Raw genomic sequence first — 16,266 nt, forward strand, 5'->3', positions numbered from 1 at the left:
TAAGTATAATAAATTAATATTTAATATAAAAAGATTTACCATTATTATATTATAAATAATACTTTTATTAATATGATTATTACCATATATTTTATTACTAATACTACAACTACTACTAGATCATGTAAAAACAAATAATTGAAAATTCATTAAAACAGATCAAACATTTTATAATAAAGTATAAAAGTATTTTTTTTCCCTCTTCTGTGGCATCATGGGACAGTAAAGTGTCCATCACATGCACACTTAGAATCATGCTGGAAGTAGTAGGTCATCCTGGTACTTTTTGCCTACTCATTTATGAGTACTGTGAATCCAGAGATACTTCTTTTTCCGCAGACTGTTTCTCGCCTACAATATACTAGGCAAGTATGCAATTTTAGATACAGCCACAGATTTTCAGTTACAAGAAATGTATAATTTTAGATCAACAGGTGGCAGCAAATTTAGGAACCATCAAGTAACCAACTGTATGTGGCATTATCTGGGAATTTTACCATACAAGCTTCATTTAGATATTCAAAACCTTTGCTGAGATACTGCTTCACTTCCTGTTTTGTGTCTTCGTTTGCACTTTCATTATTGCTTTTCTAAAGCATTGCATAGAATCACAATCACAATCAAGAATCAAGCACTGAAGATGATTTAAGCCTATGTTTTTTTTATTTCATTTTAAAATCAATTTCTAAATCATTTAAAAATGTTAAATTCTTTGCTTTTATTGTTGATTATTTTGTGATTATTTGTTTTTATGATTATTTTAATTACTTTTATTTAAAGCACTTTGAACTACCATTGTGTATAAAATGTGCTATATAAATAAACTAAATAATATAAATAAATAATCCTGCACTGCAATTATCTTAATACTTCAAAGCATTGCAAAGATACTAATTTGACCATTTGGTAACTAATAAAAACTTCAGTTTATTATTAGTTTATTTACTTAAAAAAAAATACATGCTAAAAAAAAAAAAAAAAAAAGAAGAAATACAAGGACTATTGTGTTCAAGCATCAAAGTTAAAAAGAAAAGGCCACTCTCTCTTACACAAACACACTAAGTAACCACTTCCAAATTTTATAGCTTTCATTTCCCTACAGCACAGAATGTCAAAAGTTTAAAAAAAAAACTGTATCAAAGTAGATTTAAGCAAAGCAGGCAGCAAAATCTTACCTTCTAGAAAATGAGCTCTTTTCAGAATGTATTGTTGCATCGCAAACAAATTAAAGTAAATAATCCTTATAACATCGCTTCTGGTGTTGTCTGTGTTAGAGTGTTAAAGTTTGTGATTTCAGAAAGCTGGTAAAGTAAAAAAAAAATATGATTTTGGTCACAGGACCATATCAGCTGACTGTTTCCACAAAAAAATATATCCCCCATGTGCCCCACGGTGCTCAATCAAAGAAAAACACACAAAAAGGCTGTTTATCCATGTGTAGACCAGAGGTCATTTCATTTCAGAAAGCAGATTAAAATACTAAAGAGCGCCAAAATAAATCTTACTGTGTCCAAATGATAAGTTTTATTTGGGAATTATTCGGTGATGTGTTCCACTACAGACAATACTACTGGGAATAAAAGCCATCAGTTCAACTAAGATACCCTGCTAAGCCAGTTATATAAATCTTGCAACAGCAAAACAGTAAGTTATATAAAACCACAGAAACCAAATAAATAGCCTTTTTTACATACACTACCAGGCAAAAGTTTTTGAACAGTAAGATTTTTAACAGTAAGTTTTTTTTATTTTTTTATTAAAGTCTCTTCTGCTTACCAAGCCTACATTTATTTGATCATAAACACAATAAAAGTAGAATTTGAATATATTTTAAAATATAATTTATTCCTGTGATCAAAGCTACATTTTCAGCATAATTATTCCAGTCTTCAATGTACATTTTTATTAGTATTAACAATATTTAAAACAAATGAGTATTTTATTCAGGATTCCCTGATGACCAGAAAGATCCAAAGATCAGCATTATCTAAAATAAAATGCTTTTCTAACAAAAGCTTGGAGTCAGTGTATATATATTTATATATAATATATTATTGTATATTGTATATATGTATATATTATATTGTTAGTATAAAAGTGATGATAAAGACATTTATAATGTAACATTTATAAAGATTTTTTGAGCAGCAAATCAGAATATTTTAATGATTTCTGAAGGATCATGTGACTGGAGTAATGATGCGAAAATTCATTTTAATATATATTCAAATAGAAAGCACTTATTTTAAACAGTAAAAATATTTTTGCTGTACTTTGAATCAAAAAAATACAGGCTTGGTGAGCAGAGGAGACTTGTTTAAAACACATTAAAAATCTCACTGTTCAAAAACTTTTGACTGGTAGTGTAAGTACATAAATACAATAAATAAATTATATAGCATATAATCATCCCTATAGATTTTGTACTTAGTCATAAAAAGTTCTATTTTCTATTTTAATTTAAGGCAAAAAAATCTCTACTTTTCTTATGTTTTAGACCGCAGACAGTAAAAGGAAACAATGTGGTTGGGTGAGTCAATGTGGTGAAGATAAGACTCATACCTGAGTCACCCAAAGTACAGCATGGCTGTATAGGGGGGAGCACTACAGATTTATTAAACAAGCAACCAAATTACCTTGTCAGGTTTCTCCTCGATGACTTCTGGACTGCAGAACATCTCAGCCAGTGCCACACGCAGTAAGGAATCAAACAGAGGAACTGCCAGTTCAGAACTGACAACTCCAGATCGAGAGAGCTGATCCCTGACCTCACACAGCGTCTCTTCCACAGACTGCAGCTATGGGACAGAGCATGGGAAAATTACACTCATCGAGAATGAGAATAAGACATAGTCCTACTTCAAAATGGCAATCAATAGCTCTGTTCCAAATCCTAGAGTGCCTACATCGACAGCATTTTCAAGCATCCTGTGCATTTCATTTCTAGCCCCTTATAACCCCTCACTAGGGTTTGAAACACAACTAGTGTGTTTGTCTACTGTACCTGAAAGGAAAGGTCTGGTTCCAGTCTCTGCAGGGCTGAATTGGCACTGTGGAGGCAGATTGCCAAAAGTGCCTCCAGCAGTCGGATGCTCTGTAGAGGCCATTCCTCTTCAAGCCTGTGCGTTGGGTCACTTGACTTGCTCTCGACCTGAGAGGGACTGTGAGTGTCATGCTGGTGGGTTTCCTCTGTACCTGCAGCTGTATTGTCAAACTGTCCTGTAAAAGCTTGATTGGGAGAGTCCACATGAGATGGACTGCTTTTGCCCTTACTCTCTCTCTTTTTCTTAAATTTAGAGTCCTTGTTTTTAGACGTGAGTTTCTGGATGACCATTGTCATTAGACGCGAACACACATCTAGACCTCCCAGTCTAAAAAACTGCCTCTGGAATACTGGACTGGACATGTACACCCAACGACATACTGACCAAACGTCGGCAGCCCTCCTTATCTGTTCTTTAGAGGGAAGAGCCACACTGTCTGGGGAAAGGCAAGGTAGTCGCCCACCTAATGGTTCACTAGCTGTACTATCATAGCCCGAGGTGTCTTCAGAGTCATTAGCAGAGTCTCTGTCAGAGTCCGCCTCCTTGCTTACACACAGGAAGGCAACACACAGAAAAAGGTTGATTGTGTTCAAATGCACCTCACCTCGGTTACGGCCTACTGCAGAAAATGCACTTTTGCCCTTTGGGTGAGGGCATGCCTCTTTCAGGCCTTCGTAAAACTTAGTGAGGCTTTGGGGGCCATCACCAGCCCCACGTGAACTCAGTTCCTCTACAAGCCCAAGAACAGCTTCCCTCTCCAGAGCTTCCGCTCTTTCTAGTTCGTGCACAGCAGATTCCGTGTGATGGTGCCACGCGTTCAAGATAAGTGTCTCGAACACTTTCAGTGCCCATGGACGAGTGCAGTCCAAGTAGATCAACTCTGTGATTTGGTTTGGTCCGTTACAACTCAGGAACAGGTCGCGTACCACACGGCTGAGTTGAAAGACAAAATCAGAAGTTATTAATTCAGTAAGCAAATTGGAATCTCAGGTTATTTTAAAAGATGGATTAGGGGGCTTTCACACTGGCACTTTAGCTTGAAACAGGCCACGGTTAGCATGAAAAATTGTTAATGGGAAAGTTCTCATGCAGACCTAGAAGTGCACCGCAATATCGAGCTGGAAACTACCTGTAGAATTACATTAAAAATTAATGACACGGGAGATAATTAACCTTGGATACTAGTGAGACTGAGCATGTAGTGTAATGCACAGTGATTGCAATCCGGGCAAGAAATGAATGGCTCGCAATCACCTGTCTCCTCAAAAGAGACTGTATGCAAGTAGCAGAATGGAGTGTTCAGGCAATGCACATAGAGTAAACACAGGCGCTATTCAGTCTGCTGCACATATTAGCACCTAATTAATAAAAATATATTGGCCCACATTGTGTTTTAGATCATGCAGAGTGCATGTTTGTGATGCCATTAGATTAAATCAATGCACCACGGTTTGTGAGTCTAAAAACAGACCAACACTGCAGAAGGTGTCAGGAATGATCTCACTCAGATTCGGACTGTAGTAAACATTAGTGGTGTGCGATACTGACAAAAAAAATCTCAATATTTTCTGGGATTTTATCGATAATGATAATTAGACAATATTTTGCTGAGTGTGTTATTGTGCTGGTATCTTAAGGACTACCATGGACAGATGACCCCTAATTTATTTATTTTTTGTGGTGGTCAGTTCACACTGATAAAAATGAATCTTTCCCAATAAGTTTAAATAGATTTTTACCTTTTATGGGTATTTTAACTTTTAAAAAGCCATTTTTTCTAAAAGTGTGTATTATCTTTTAAGTCAAATTCTTACATTTTAGCTGTTGCCAAGCAAATGAAATCGGTATCAACAAAATTCGTCTTTGCAATGCAAAGGAAACACAGAAGCTGCATCTGAAGTGCCATTTACACATTGTTTAATGCAGGTCATGAATGCATTTAACCTGCAGTTACAAATGCATAAATGTTTTGGTATTTTAAACATAAAAAGTTGAATACTGATATTTTAAATAATTTAAATAATAAAAAGATACTTTAAATGTGTCACAGTTAAAGTCAATCAAGTCACAGTTAATAAGTGAGTCACTGCGATTGAACCGAATCATTTAAATGCTTGAATCATTCAGGAACGAAACACTGTCATGTTGCTCAGATGCACAAAACAGTGCTGTGGCTGTGTTTGGAATGATTTTTGCTGGCGAAAGAGAGAGGCAATGTTCTTTCTAAAATGTAAGTCTCTTAATTCTTGTCTATTGAACTGTTGTATAAAAAAAAAAAAAAAAATCACATTTGTAATCATGGTAATTTGGCAGAAGAAACGGTGCTCTTTGTGTGATATTGGTTAACTATATGAAGTGGAATAAATCTATACATTTTCTGTCCCCATGTCTTGAATTTGTGATCAGTCTAAATGTATTTTAATAGGCTGAATCATGCAGCGAAAGAACACTGTTAATGCGTTCGCACACTAGTCTAGACTTCTCGTAATGTGTGCACTGCACTCTGTAGGTGTTTTGAATGGCTTTTGCAAAATACTTGATAATGTCAAAATGAACATCGTTAAAACAACAATTATGGTATTATCGCAGATGATATATAATCACACGCCCCTATTAAACATGCTCAGTGTGAAAGCCCCCTTAAAGAATCTAAACAACAGTGAATTGGAGTAAACAAGGTAGATGAAAAACATAGTCATACCTTGACTTCAGCAGAGCAGGCAGAGTTTGAAGATAAACAAGTAGTACCTCAACCGGGAGGCAATGGGTATGGTAACTGCAGACTTGGCTACAAGTCGTTGACACACCAAGTTGCTGGGCATGGTGGGTTAGTTCCACACCCCGTTGAAGAACTGGGTTAAAAATATGAGTGTAGAGTTGCCATTGCACTACTGCATTGCCTCGTAAAGTCAACTGGCATACATGTCCGGCAATTTGTTGACTCAAATGCCAGTCTTCCCCAAACACAATTTCTTGATAGGCTTCTAAAGCATCCCACTTCCATAGCATGTCTTCAGCTCCTCCACTGGGCAGGATACCTTGGGAACGATAAGAAGGAGATGGGGACGTAGATAAATTTGACTCTTTCCTAGGTCCATAGACCTGCAGAGTCTCTTCAAGGCCAGGTAACTGGCTACTATCCAAAGTGCAAATGTTGCAGGAGGCAAGCTTGGCCTTTTCAGAAGGTTGGCCACCTCCAAGCTGTTCTAAGACTAGTCTACTAAGAACGCTCAACACGTGGGATTGGTAGCTCCGAAGTCCTGGAGCCTGAAATGCCTGAAGCATTGGTCCAATTATGGACCTTGGATCCATGCAGCAACAGATGCCAACAGCTTGCACTCCTGCCAGTACCTGCAGCACAGCAGGACCTGAGGGTGAGAGGCGCTGGAAAAGTCGCAAGCATTGGTGAGCACAAGCTGCAAGGCAACAACAGCGTTCAGGGTACCGCATCTCTCCATCATGACCCTCCGAGTCCTCCTCAAAGGGATTACGCCGGGCTGCCTGCTTGAAAGCGGATACCGGCAGTCCTGAGAGGTCACGGTGATGGTGCAAAAAGTGGGAGTATTCACAGCGACGGTGTCGACGACGTGCACAAACAGACTGGTGTAGCTGCTCAGACTTGGCCCTCTTGACTGCACTGATTATCTTGAGCACATCAGCAATCAGACAACGCAGACGCTCTGATGCCTCGTTGCCGACTTCTGAATCTCGAGCTTCTGCTAAGGCCTCAAGGCGCAGAGCTGTTGCCTCAAAGAGCTCCAAGCCACGGTGTTGGACAAATTCATGAACTAACTCAAGAGACTGACTGAAAAAGAAAGGGTTGGGAGCAGATGCCTGTAAGCAACCTAGCAGTAGCTGCAGGACACCCTCCAAGAGTTCTGGCAGTAGCAAGGCCCGGTGACGGTACCTTGAAAAGGAAAAATCCTCTTGTATCTCCTGCAGAGTCTTCTTTGGCCTTGGCGCAAAAGGGTCGGCTTGCCTTTCTAAACAGGTACGAATCTTTAAAGTTGCTCTGAGGAGGTCAGTCAAGCTTCTACGCAGATTATCAGGCAGTGTCTCATTTTGACCCACATCTACAAACATCAAGTGCAGAATTGTGCGTAAAAGCATCCTTTGAACAAGTGCAATTGGCTCCTCGGTCCAGCCTCCAGCTAGCTCATCGATCCCACCTCCAACACCACCACCGGGACCACAGCAGTCACCGAACTCTGTGAGTATCTCTGTGAGCGTGGGAACAATGCTGACCGCCAAGCCTGGGTTATGATTGATGGTCATGTCGAATTTGCAGACTTTTTCAAGAAGGGAGAGTAGAACATGGCAAAGGTCAAAAGGCGAGTTCTCCATGCGGTTGAAGATGGAGAGGGTGGTGGGGTCTGTTAGCATGTTAGGATCTAATGTGTGAGATCCAAAGAGTCTCACATGAGGTTGAGATGGCTCAATGGTGCTCATGGCGTCGAGAGTGGTATGTTGCGATGCTGGCTGTGATGTATTGTTGGACTGGTGAAGCTGGCAACTAACACGAATAGCCGAACTGTGGAATCTGCGATGTTTGCTCCCAGTATTTGCTGTCTTATCATCCGAGTTGGCTTCCGAATCTGATGTGGAAAGCTGAGATTTGCGTGCATCCCTCACAGAGTATCGCTGAGCTGTCCTACGTGAACGACGTGACTTCCAGGAGCCAGATAAACGTTTGCCAGAGTTCTGCACATCATATCTATCTTGCCCCGCCTTTTGAGGGATGGTCCTTCCCTCTTGGCATAGAAACACATCTAGTAGTGAAGGCAGGGTGAAATCTAAGATCATAAAGCAGAGTAGGAAAGGAAAAAAAGTTTAAATGATTGTCCTGACTGGCATCTACCAGTTATACAAACTGGTTTAATCTGGTTTTATTAGAGCAAGTCATGATGAACTCGAGAGGTCTGTTTACAACACAATTATGGGAACTAATAACTCAACAATGTGGAAAGCAGCTGCTAGAAAAGATCAGCATGCCTATACTAAATACCTTCGGTCTCAAGCTCAATGAAACATCTTATCCTTTCCATCATCTTTTAACCGTACTGTTTCATAATTCAAGCCATCTCATGATTTCACTTGTTGTTCATGCAGGCATCTACTTAAAAATTTATGGCGTCCTTGCATATGCGTTATAAAACAAATCGTGTAAAAGTATATCATCTTACCATCTGAATGCAATGCCAGGAAGTCATTTAATATTAGCACATAATTATTTAATTTAAGGTTTAAGGTGGGTTACAGTATACCTCTAGTGCATTCTCAAAATTAAGACTGTAAATAGCATGCATTTTTAACAGGTTTTATAAAATTAAAAGTGACTCACCTGGGGCTTTCTCCTCTTGAACAGGAATCTTCCAGACCAGAGGTAGCAGAGACAACAAGAGTGTAAGCAGCTCTTCCCGACAGGTCAACTCCTAAGTAAAAGGTTAAACAGGTTAAATCTGGATTTGAACTGAATTCTTCACTCAGTCCCTCCAAATCCAATCAAAAACAGTCTCCTTGTGTTGATGACCACCTAGAAGCAGATTACTTTTCTCACTTCTGCTTCATTGTGCCCTGTCTTTCCAGAACTATGCAAAAGATGGACACGTGCAGACAACAAAAACTGCATCCAATGGTTTTCCTCTAACTACTTAAGTAAAATACAGACTTTGCTGGACACGAGATACAACAGCAAGTCTCTAAATACTGGCTCCACCCTGAGCAAGAAAGCATTCCTCACAAGGAGAAGCGAAAGCACCCTGACATGTGTGAATTAAAAGCAAATACAGGAGGCTGTGTGCCACAGTGCTGTGTGACCCCAGGTAAACAAGCATCTGGCAGCATACTCATAAGCTAATTAGCAAAGTGGCTAGGGAGCCATATTGACCCACCACTATGCAAACACACAGGCGATTGATGTCGTGTTGAGAGATAGTTAAGCAGTGCCGAGTTCAGAGAAAAGGACCACGTCTTGGGAGTAAGAACCACTCCAGACACGATTCATAAGAACTCTCACTTCAAAGAGAGAAAATGAAGGAGAGGTGGTAAAGAGGGGTCTAGAAAAAAAACACAGGATCAAATAAACCACTTGTCATTTCCTTTAACATGCCAAAAATTCTGTTGATAGATTAGCAAGGAAAACAATTTTGACTCACCTTTAAATAATAAAACAATGTGAAATAGTAATGCACTAATAAAGGGCGTGCAAACAGACTTTTTAATAAATAGACTATTGATTTTGAGAAATTTGGTTGTGTTTTTGTCATTTTTATTCTTTTAAAAAGTCTTTATCACTTTTATCATTTTTATTTTAGTTTTAGTTATTGTAGTACGAGTTAAACTAAATGAAAATAAGAAATGAACGGTTTTCAAATCTATTTCAGTTTATTTTATTTCAAGTAACCACAATGTTTTAATAGCATTAGTTTGTTTTAATTAATTATAATAACCCTTATCTACACCGTAATATAAAATAACAAACACCCAATTACAACAATCCAAGCTGTCTGCATTTGCAAATATGCAAAACAACTCCACTCGCTAACTAGAGTCTCTCAGTTTTGCTGTCACATTGTGTATCTCGCTTGCAGTGTGCCTACAGAGAGATGAATGTCTATACTCAGCGCTTCACTGCTCTAAGCAAAACTTCCCAGTAGTTTTCCTCATGTCTGCAGGGAAAGACCCAAAAGAAACAGCAAGAATACATTCTCAGGGCCCATTCATTAAATTTGTAAGAAGGCTGAGCTCCATAAAAAAAAAGACATTACTTCATGAACACAGACCTAATGTCAATCATTTTTGTTGATGTCAATCGTATAGAACTGAAAACTATATAAGCACACTGAAATTATTGAGACTTTGATGCATGGACGCTTAAGCAAAATTTAAGTCAATGCGCAAAGGAAATACTTCTAAGGTCCACTGTATGCAGTATTAATGTGAATACATGAGGCATTGAGGAAGGCTGTTCAGCTCTGTTGTGACTGTGACATATCGGCATGCTATTTCTAAACAACGCAAGCATTTGGAAAGGAATACATTCCCTAAATAACTCGCCTTTTGACTAATACATTTCCATGACTTGTCCAGGAATTATCCAGTCATTTGTTCCAGAGATGACCGCAACAAGAAAATAAAAAAGGACACATTCTGCACCATATTATTTTTGCACTTCTGTGTTTCACATGAGTAAATAACAAAAAATGTGCATTGCTTTTTCATTCATCATAATTATATCTTACTTTCTGGATATATAAATACCAGATGCCTGTATTTATATGACCAGAAAGTAGATACAATTCTGATTAATTTTTTTTTTTTCATACAAGTACACAAAATGTACATAAATATCAGTTGTCATGCTATAATAATCTATAATAATATCTATAATGTCTTAGTAAGATAAAATATTTAAATGCTTAGTTTGATGATCAAAACATAATGCAGTGCAATCCAATGAGGACTGAGAGACGAACAAATAAACATTCCTCAAAAGCCTGATGATCAGGTTTGAGACTCACAGATTTTTCATGAACAATCAAGTAAATCAAAGCTACTTTAGTCCAAGTGTCAAGTTTTCATCTGGAAATATTACTACTAACAGGTTTAACAACAAAGTTCTGATCATGTTGATCATCTAGATGCTTTATAGGGTTAAAATATCTTCAAATGAAGCTTCTCTGACTGACCTGGTCAATAACAGAGTCCAGGGTGCTGAGGAGCAGGAATCCACGTCCACGCACCAAATACTCTCCCAGCGCCACCATGTGACTTTCCTCCTCATCCTCGGCCCGCTGGGCCACTGCACTACACAGCTGGTGCACATCGGTCAGGAACTCCCGTGCCAGGGTGTTACTGGCCCCACTCATGTCCGAGCTGATGGAGGAAAGAAAACCAGAGCATGAAAACATGTAAATCACCCACTAGAGCTTTGCTTTAGTTTCACATGCAATGCAGTTCTCTTTTTGTATGAATTACCAAGAAAATAAAGACAAGTGAAACTGCTCAGGTGGTTTCATGTCCCATAAATACTTGGATTAAGATACAAGAAAATCTGCTATCCTCATAATCTAGCGTGCTTCTACTGTTTTTATATTTACATGTAATTAATTATGCAGTCCGTCTGTCTGTCAACAGCCTTTGCAGATTACATGCTGCCTATATAAGGACCTTACTATGTTGTGGCAAAAAAATATCAATATCACCAATATCTCACAAAGGCTGGCAGTCCATTTGACCCCACCTGCTCAGTCATATCAATAATGCAGATAACCATTCAGACTTGACCAGTGAAATGCAGGTTATGGTATGCACACAGACTACAGTAGTCAACATTTGAAGTGGATCAAAAAAGTTCATCAAAGTTGTCCAAAGACAAGAACGGGTACTATTTTGGTTTTAGAACAACTTTGACGAAAGGTTATGATCCACTTCAATTGCTGACCGAAAGGAACTACAGTGCTGTTACGCAACAGGGTTAGGCTTCATGGACACAGACAGCAGATCTTGTCATCAGACACTGCCACAGTGTACTGTAACGCAACAACCAGTTATTCCATCCACCACATCAACCGCTGGACAGAATTTCAGCCATCTCACTTTACCAAACCACATAGAGCAGAACAAATGGTCACAGTAAGCGTAACAATTCCAAGACATGAATTTAACCTCATTACTTCGAAGAATATAAGGGTAATCGCAGTAGTTATTCATCATATCACACGCCAAAAAATTATACGAGAAAAAAAAAGGATATTTTAACAAAAATATATTTCACATAAAGACAATGATTATATGTATATTAGGCTTGTTTGGAGAAACACTTTTTTTCCTGATAAAAACTGCATTTGCAATTTAAAAAACACATTTTCTACTAAAAAAAAAAAAAAAAAAAAAAAAAAAAAAGAGCCAAAATTTTGTGATACTACATTCAGGGGTGCACATAAGTTTCGGAGATTTGGTTTGGTCCTCACACCGCACACAGTGAGACCCAGTAAACATAACATTAAACGTTACATTTTTTTAAATAAAATAAACAAAATAAAGTGTAGTAATCTTATATTTTAAAATAAAATGGGAGTATTAAATGAAAACAATTTTTTTTATAGTAAACTTAAAAATGATAATATTTACTTTTTTTCTATGATTTTTCGTAATTTTCAAACCTAAAATTTGCAAGCTTTTATTTTGGCGGGTTTTCAGCAAGCAAGTAGAAGCACTGCCATTTAGTGCTGCCGAATGAATAGCGTGAGTCAAACACGTCCGTGAATGAAATGTCACATTTTTGCATTGTGTTTTGAAAACGGCAGTGAATAGCCTAGAATTATGCTTTCAGTTCGAACAGAAATCTGTACAGTAACACAGTATTACAGTTTGCCGATCTAAAATGGTAATTGTACACTAACTGCTGTCAACCTTGTAGGTACGCAAATGCGCACTCGAACTTATTTACAGAGCGCATTTCTTATTTTGGTCATGCATGCGGACCTGTGGACCACTTATGTGCACCCCTGACTATATTATTACTGTATTTAAATTATATTAATTTAGAATAAACATCAAATATTAATAAACATTTTACTGGTAAATAAATATATACTTTTAAATATATATAGAGTTAAATGTATGTTATATGTTATGTTATATATATATATATATATATATATATATATATATATATATATAGATAGATATATATAGATAGATATATATATAGAGAGAGAGAGAGAGAGAGAGAGAGAGAGAGAGAGAGAGAGAGAGAGAGAGACTCAATACTGAGTGGTTATTTAATACATAAACCATTTTCACCAGCAAAACAATATACCGTGACATCTGTGATGATAAATGTATTTTGGTCATACTGGCCCCCCTAAAGACACACATGCTCTGTTGCACAATGCTCAAATACACACTTTTAGTTGACATTTTAATACGTTTGCTGTACATCACAGCGGCTTCAGCACACGCATCATAAACACACCCAGATGGTGCTTTAGAGACACGCCTCCTTTAAAATCTACAATACCCAGAAACACACACACACACACTATTCCAGCCGACCTACAGTACCTCTTATAACCAGCCCACTCTGGAACTCAAAATCTCCATCATCGCAGTATTTCAGCCATATATTCCACTCATGATCGTAGTAGCGCAAAAATCAAGCCTGCGTCCACATGCCTCCACGCTTCACTAATGACTGAATTTTCTGTCCTCCTCTGTAAATTCCATTATATTGGAATTTCAGAGGGAAGCTTTCCAGATTTTGAGTTGATCAGTGCATCACATGAAAGCATGTGATGTCACATGGTTGCACAGGGGCAGGCTGGGAAGCAAATTTCTGGCCAGGCCTGAGGGTGACTCTGAGTAATTCAATTTTGTTGTAAAGCTTTAGATGGTGAACCTGCCATTTTCCAGACGCTGAAACAATCCTGTTATGTAAAAGCAAATCTTACCCCTCTACAAGCCATATTATCTTATTTTGCACAACCATGTTAATATGAACATGCTTGTACTGTTCATTTCTACTAAATTATCAAAAAGGAAGAAAAGAAGATGTTCTGAAGAAAAGAATAGGAAATTAAGAAACCTCATTGACTTTAATTGTATTACAACAACAAGAGAGCAAAATTCTGAGATTATATCTTGAAAATCAGATTTTTTTCCTCAAAATTGAGTTCATGTCTCACAATTGTGAATTTTGATCAAAACTGTGTAAAAAAAAAAAAAACTGTGTGACAAAAAGTTGCAATAACCTTGTTATTTTTTAATCCCACGGCAGAAATGGACTTCCATAGCAGACAGCATATTAGATAATATAGTTTATTTCAAGTATTGCTGTTTGGTTTGCAAACCAGGCTAACATAGAGACAATGAAAGCCTAAGAAATTGATTCTGAAATACATTTCATGAAATGTAAATACTCTGCACTGTGCAATAGACACATGTAAATAGATTACATTATGTATATGGCACTGCATTCCCATTTTATCATCATTATAATTGCTATGCAAGTTAATGATAAACTCATAACTTGATATGTTGTTCTCCCTGTCTCAGTTTGCCAATATGCCTAAGATAGTGGAGCAGAGTTAAATAATTCAATATCCGCAAACAGTCAGGAAGTCTGACAAGTTTGGAAAAACACAAAGGTGAATAAATGATCCCAGTTTTAATTTCTGAGTGAACTATTGCTTTAACAAAGTAATTGCTTTATTATCTCACTCAAAGCAGATAGAAGATTCGAAAGGGTCAAAGGGTTTCATATTCAATAATCATGCATTAATGCATTCACATCAGATGGGCTGTAGCTTCGTCCAGTTCCTGTGTTTCGGCTAAAGTTCCAGGAACTGCACATGATCATGAGATAAAGATTAGGAGTTGAGAAAACACACTTAATTGAGCACACGGCATGTAGCCACTCAGCCAGACAAAGAAAGCCTTTTATCACTCGCCTCAAACGATCAGCTTCTCTCAACACAATGCTAATTAACATGAGCTCTAGTTGCTGGTTGCTATGATTTCAGTTCATCTAAACAAGGTTCAACTGACTGAGGGCAGATCTGTAATTGGGTAAATTACACAAAAAAACACTGATCAGGAACTGTGATCTGTGCTTAAAATATCTCAAAAAGATGCAGTGAGTCGGTATTTTTAATTGGTGACAAAAAAAACAAAAAACAAACAAAGATGTTATTCAAAATTCCGCTTGACGGTAGTGATCAAATGAAAAAAAACTATTTCTTTGAATGCAGGCTGTCAATGAAAAGACAAACAGTGATCTGGATCATCATGAAAAAGAAGACGGCTTACCAGAATTTGAGCGCATCCTTTGCTCTCGGGTCACCGAGTTGTCGCACACAATGAAACGTGCACAGAAAACTCTCCAAGCACTGAAGACTGACCTGAAATCAGAAGAAAACAACATACACCTCTGTTATGAAGGAGATTTCACTGATGAACTAGATGTTTGCATTTTCTGAAGAAAGCACCGTTTGCAGCACAGGATGAGTCAGGACATTTGGTTAGGAGTTTGATCAAACATATAACACTGAATGATAGTAATAACATTGTTAAAATGCTCTCGGCAAAGGAGCTTTGCATTGTGAGCTTTAGCAGTAGATCAAAAGAGCAACAGAATCTTTTTTTTCAGCAAGTTCTTTGTGAATGTGTTATATTTCTAAACAAACGTATCAAAACGACACACCCATTGCCTTAGGCCAGTTTTGATCAGTATGTCTTTTCTTTCATTCTGTCGGCCAGAGAGCGCGCCAAACACCCAAAGACATCTCTGTTTCTCCATTTACTGGAACAGACACAGAATAATCGCATTACATGGAGCAACTTCCACTCACATGAGTGAGCGAGTAAGAGGCCAGGCGTAGGGAAACATACTACAGCTGCTGCTGTCCTAAAAGGATGAATCTCACAAAACCGGTCAAGAACTTGTAATATTTTAATCAAAAATAAAACTAATAAAAATTAAATATTACAAAAAATATTAAGAAATCTCACAAAACCTGTCAAAAAAAATTGTCAAGGGTCATATATAAAATTAAAAATATAATTAAATAATTTTTTTTTTTTGGCATTACCTTTAATGACTCATTATTTAAATGAATAAATAAAATACCTATAAATCAAAAATCATAGGCATGCCTGGAATCTCTGATCCTCCCAGGATTTACATTTGCAGACAGCTGGTCACCTAAACTTTTTGACGAGTAACCATGGGGGATGTGTTTTAATGCTGTCACAGGCTCGACAGCAGCTTTGATTGATCCTCCAGCTGTCAGACTGCACGCACGTCTGCGGGAGCTGCTTCACTAATCCACAGTTTCTACAAAAGCATTTCATACGGACAAAACTAGGTTTCATCAAAAGGAAAAAATAAAAACATGTAAAAATGGTTGTCTGAGATGCTTTGATCAATCCTTAAACTGCTGCACTGGCATGCTTTATCACTTCCACACTCTCATCACTGAGCTACTGAAATTATTAGGTGTTGGTTAAAAATCACTGCAAAATATACAACCACATACAATTGGCAAATCAATTTCTTTTGTTAAAATATGAAGTGTCAAACCAATAAAAATTTATACTCGCAGAGTAAAACGATTCTGAACTCTAATTATTATACTTAATCACAAACATGACATTTCCTTTCTTTGAGTCTAAGAAATAGCTGTCTAGAACACAACCAAGTCATCTTTTAGCCCCAAAA

At 37.5% G+C, this 16,266-nt stretch overlaps 1 protein-coding gene across 6 annotated transcripts in view; it reads right to left on the reverse strand.

Annotated features, from left to right (window-relative positions):
• lyst (lysosomal trafficking regulator) overlaps positions 1 to 16,266 on the reverse strand; it is an 82,246-nt gene that overhangs the window by 54,035 nt on the left and 11,945 nt on the right. For 5 of the 6 annotated variants that reach the window (XM_051126616.1, XM_051126615.1, XM_051126618.1 and 2 more), the window contains 6 exons: positions 14,856 to 14,947; positions 10,733 to 10,919; positions 8,386 to 8,476; positions 5,746 to 7,837; positions 3,005 to 3,977; positions 2,637 to 2,798 (listed from right to left, as the gene is read on the reverse strand). In XM_051126616.1, coding sequence (XP_050982573.1) covers positions 2,637 to 2,798; positions 3,005 to 3,977; positions 5,746 to 7,837; positions 8,386 to 8,476; positions 10,733 to 10,919; positions 14,856 to 14,947 — 3,597 coding nt within the window. Of the gene's footprint in view, positions 1 to 2,636; positions 2,799 to 3,004; positions 3,978 to 5,745; positions 7,838 to 8,385; positions 8,477 to 10,732; positions 10,920 to 13,112; positions 13,222 to 14,855; positions 14,948 to 16,266 lie in introns of those variants that run through there. The other variant, XM_051126620.1, reaches the window with a different exon arrangement.

The sequence above is a fragment of the Labeo rohita genome, chromosome 13 (assembly GCF_022985175.1).
Source record: "Labeo rohita strain BAU-BD-2019 chromosome 13, IGBB_LRoh.1.0, whole genome shotgun sequence".
In the NCBI taxonomy this organism is placed as follows: domain Eukaryota; kingdom Metazoa; phylum Chordata; class Actinopteri; order Cypriniformes; family Cyprinidae; genus Labeo; species Labeo rohita.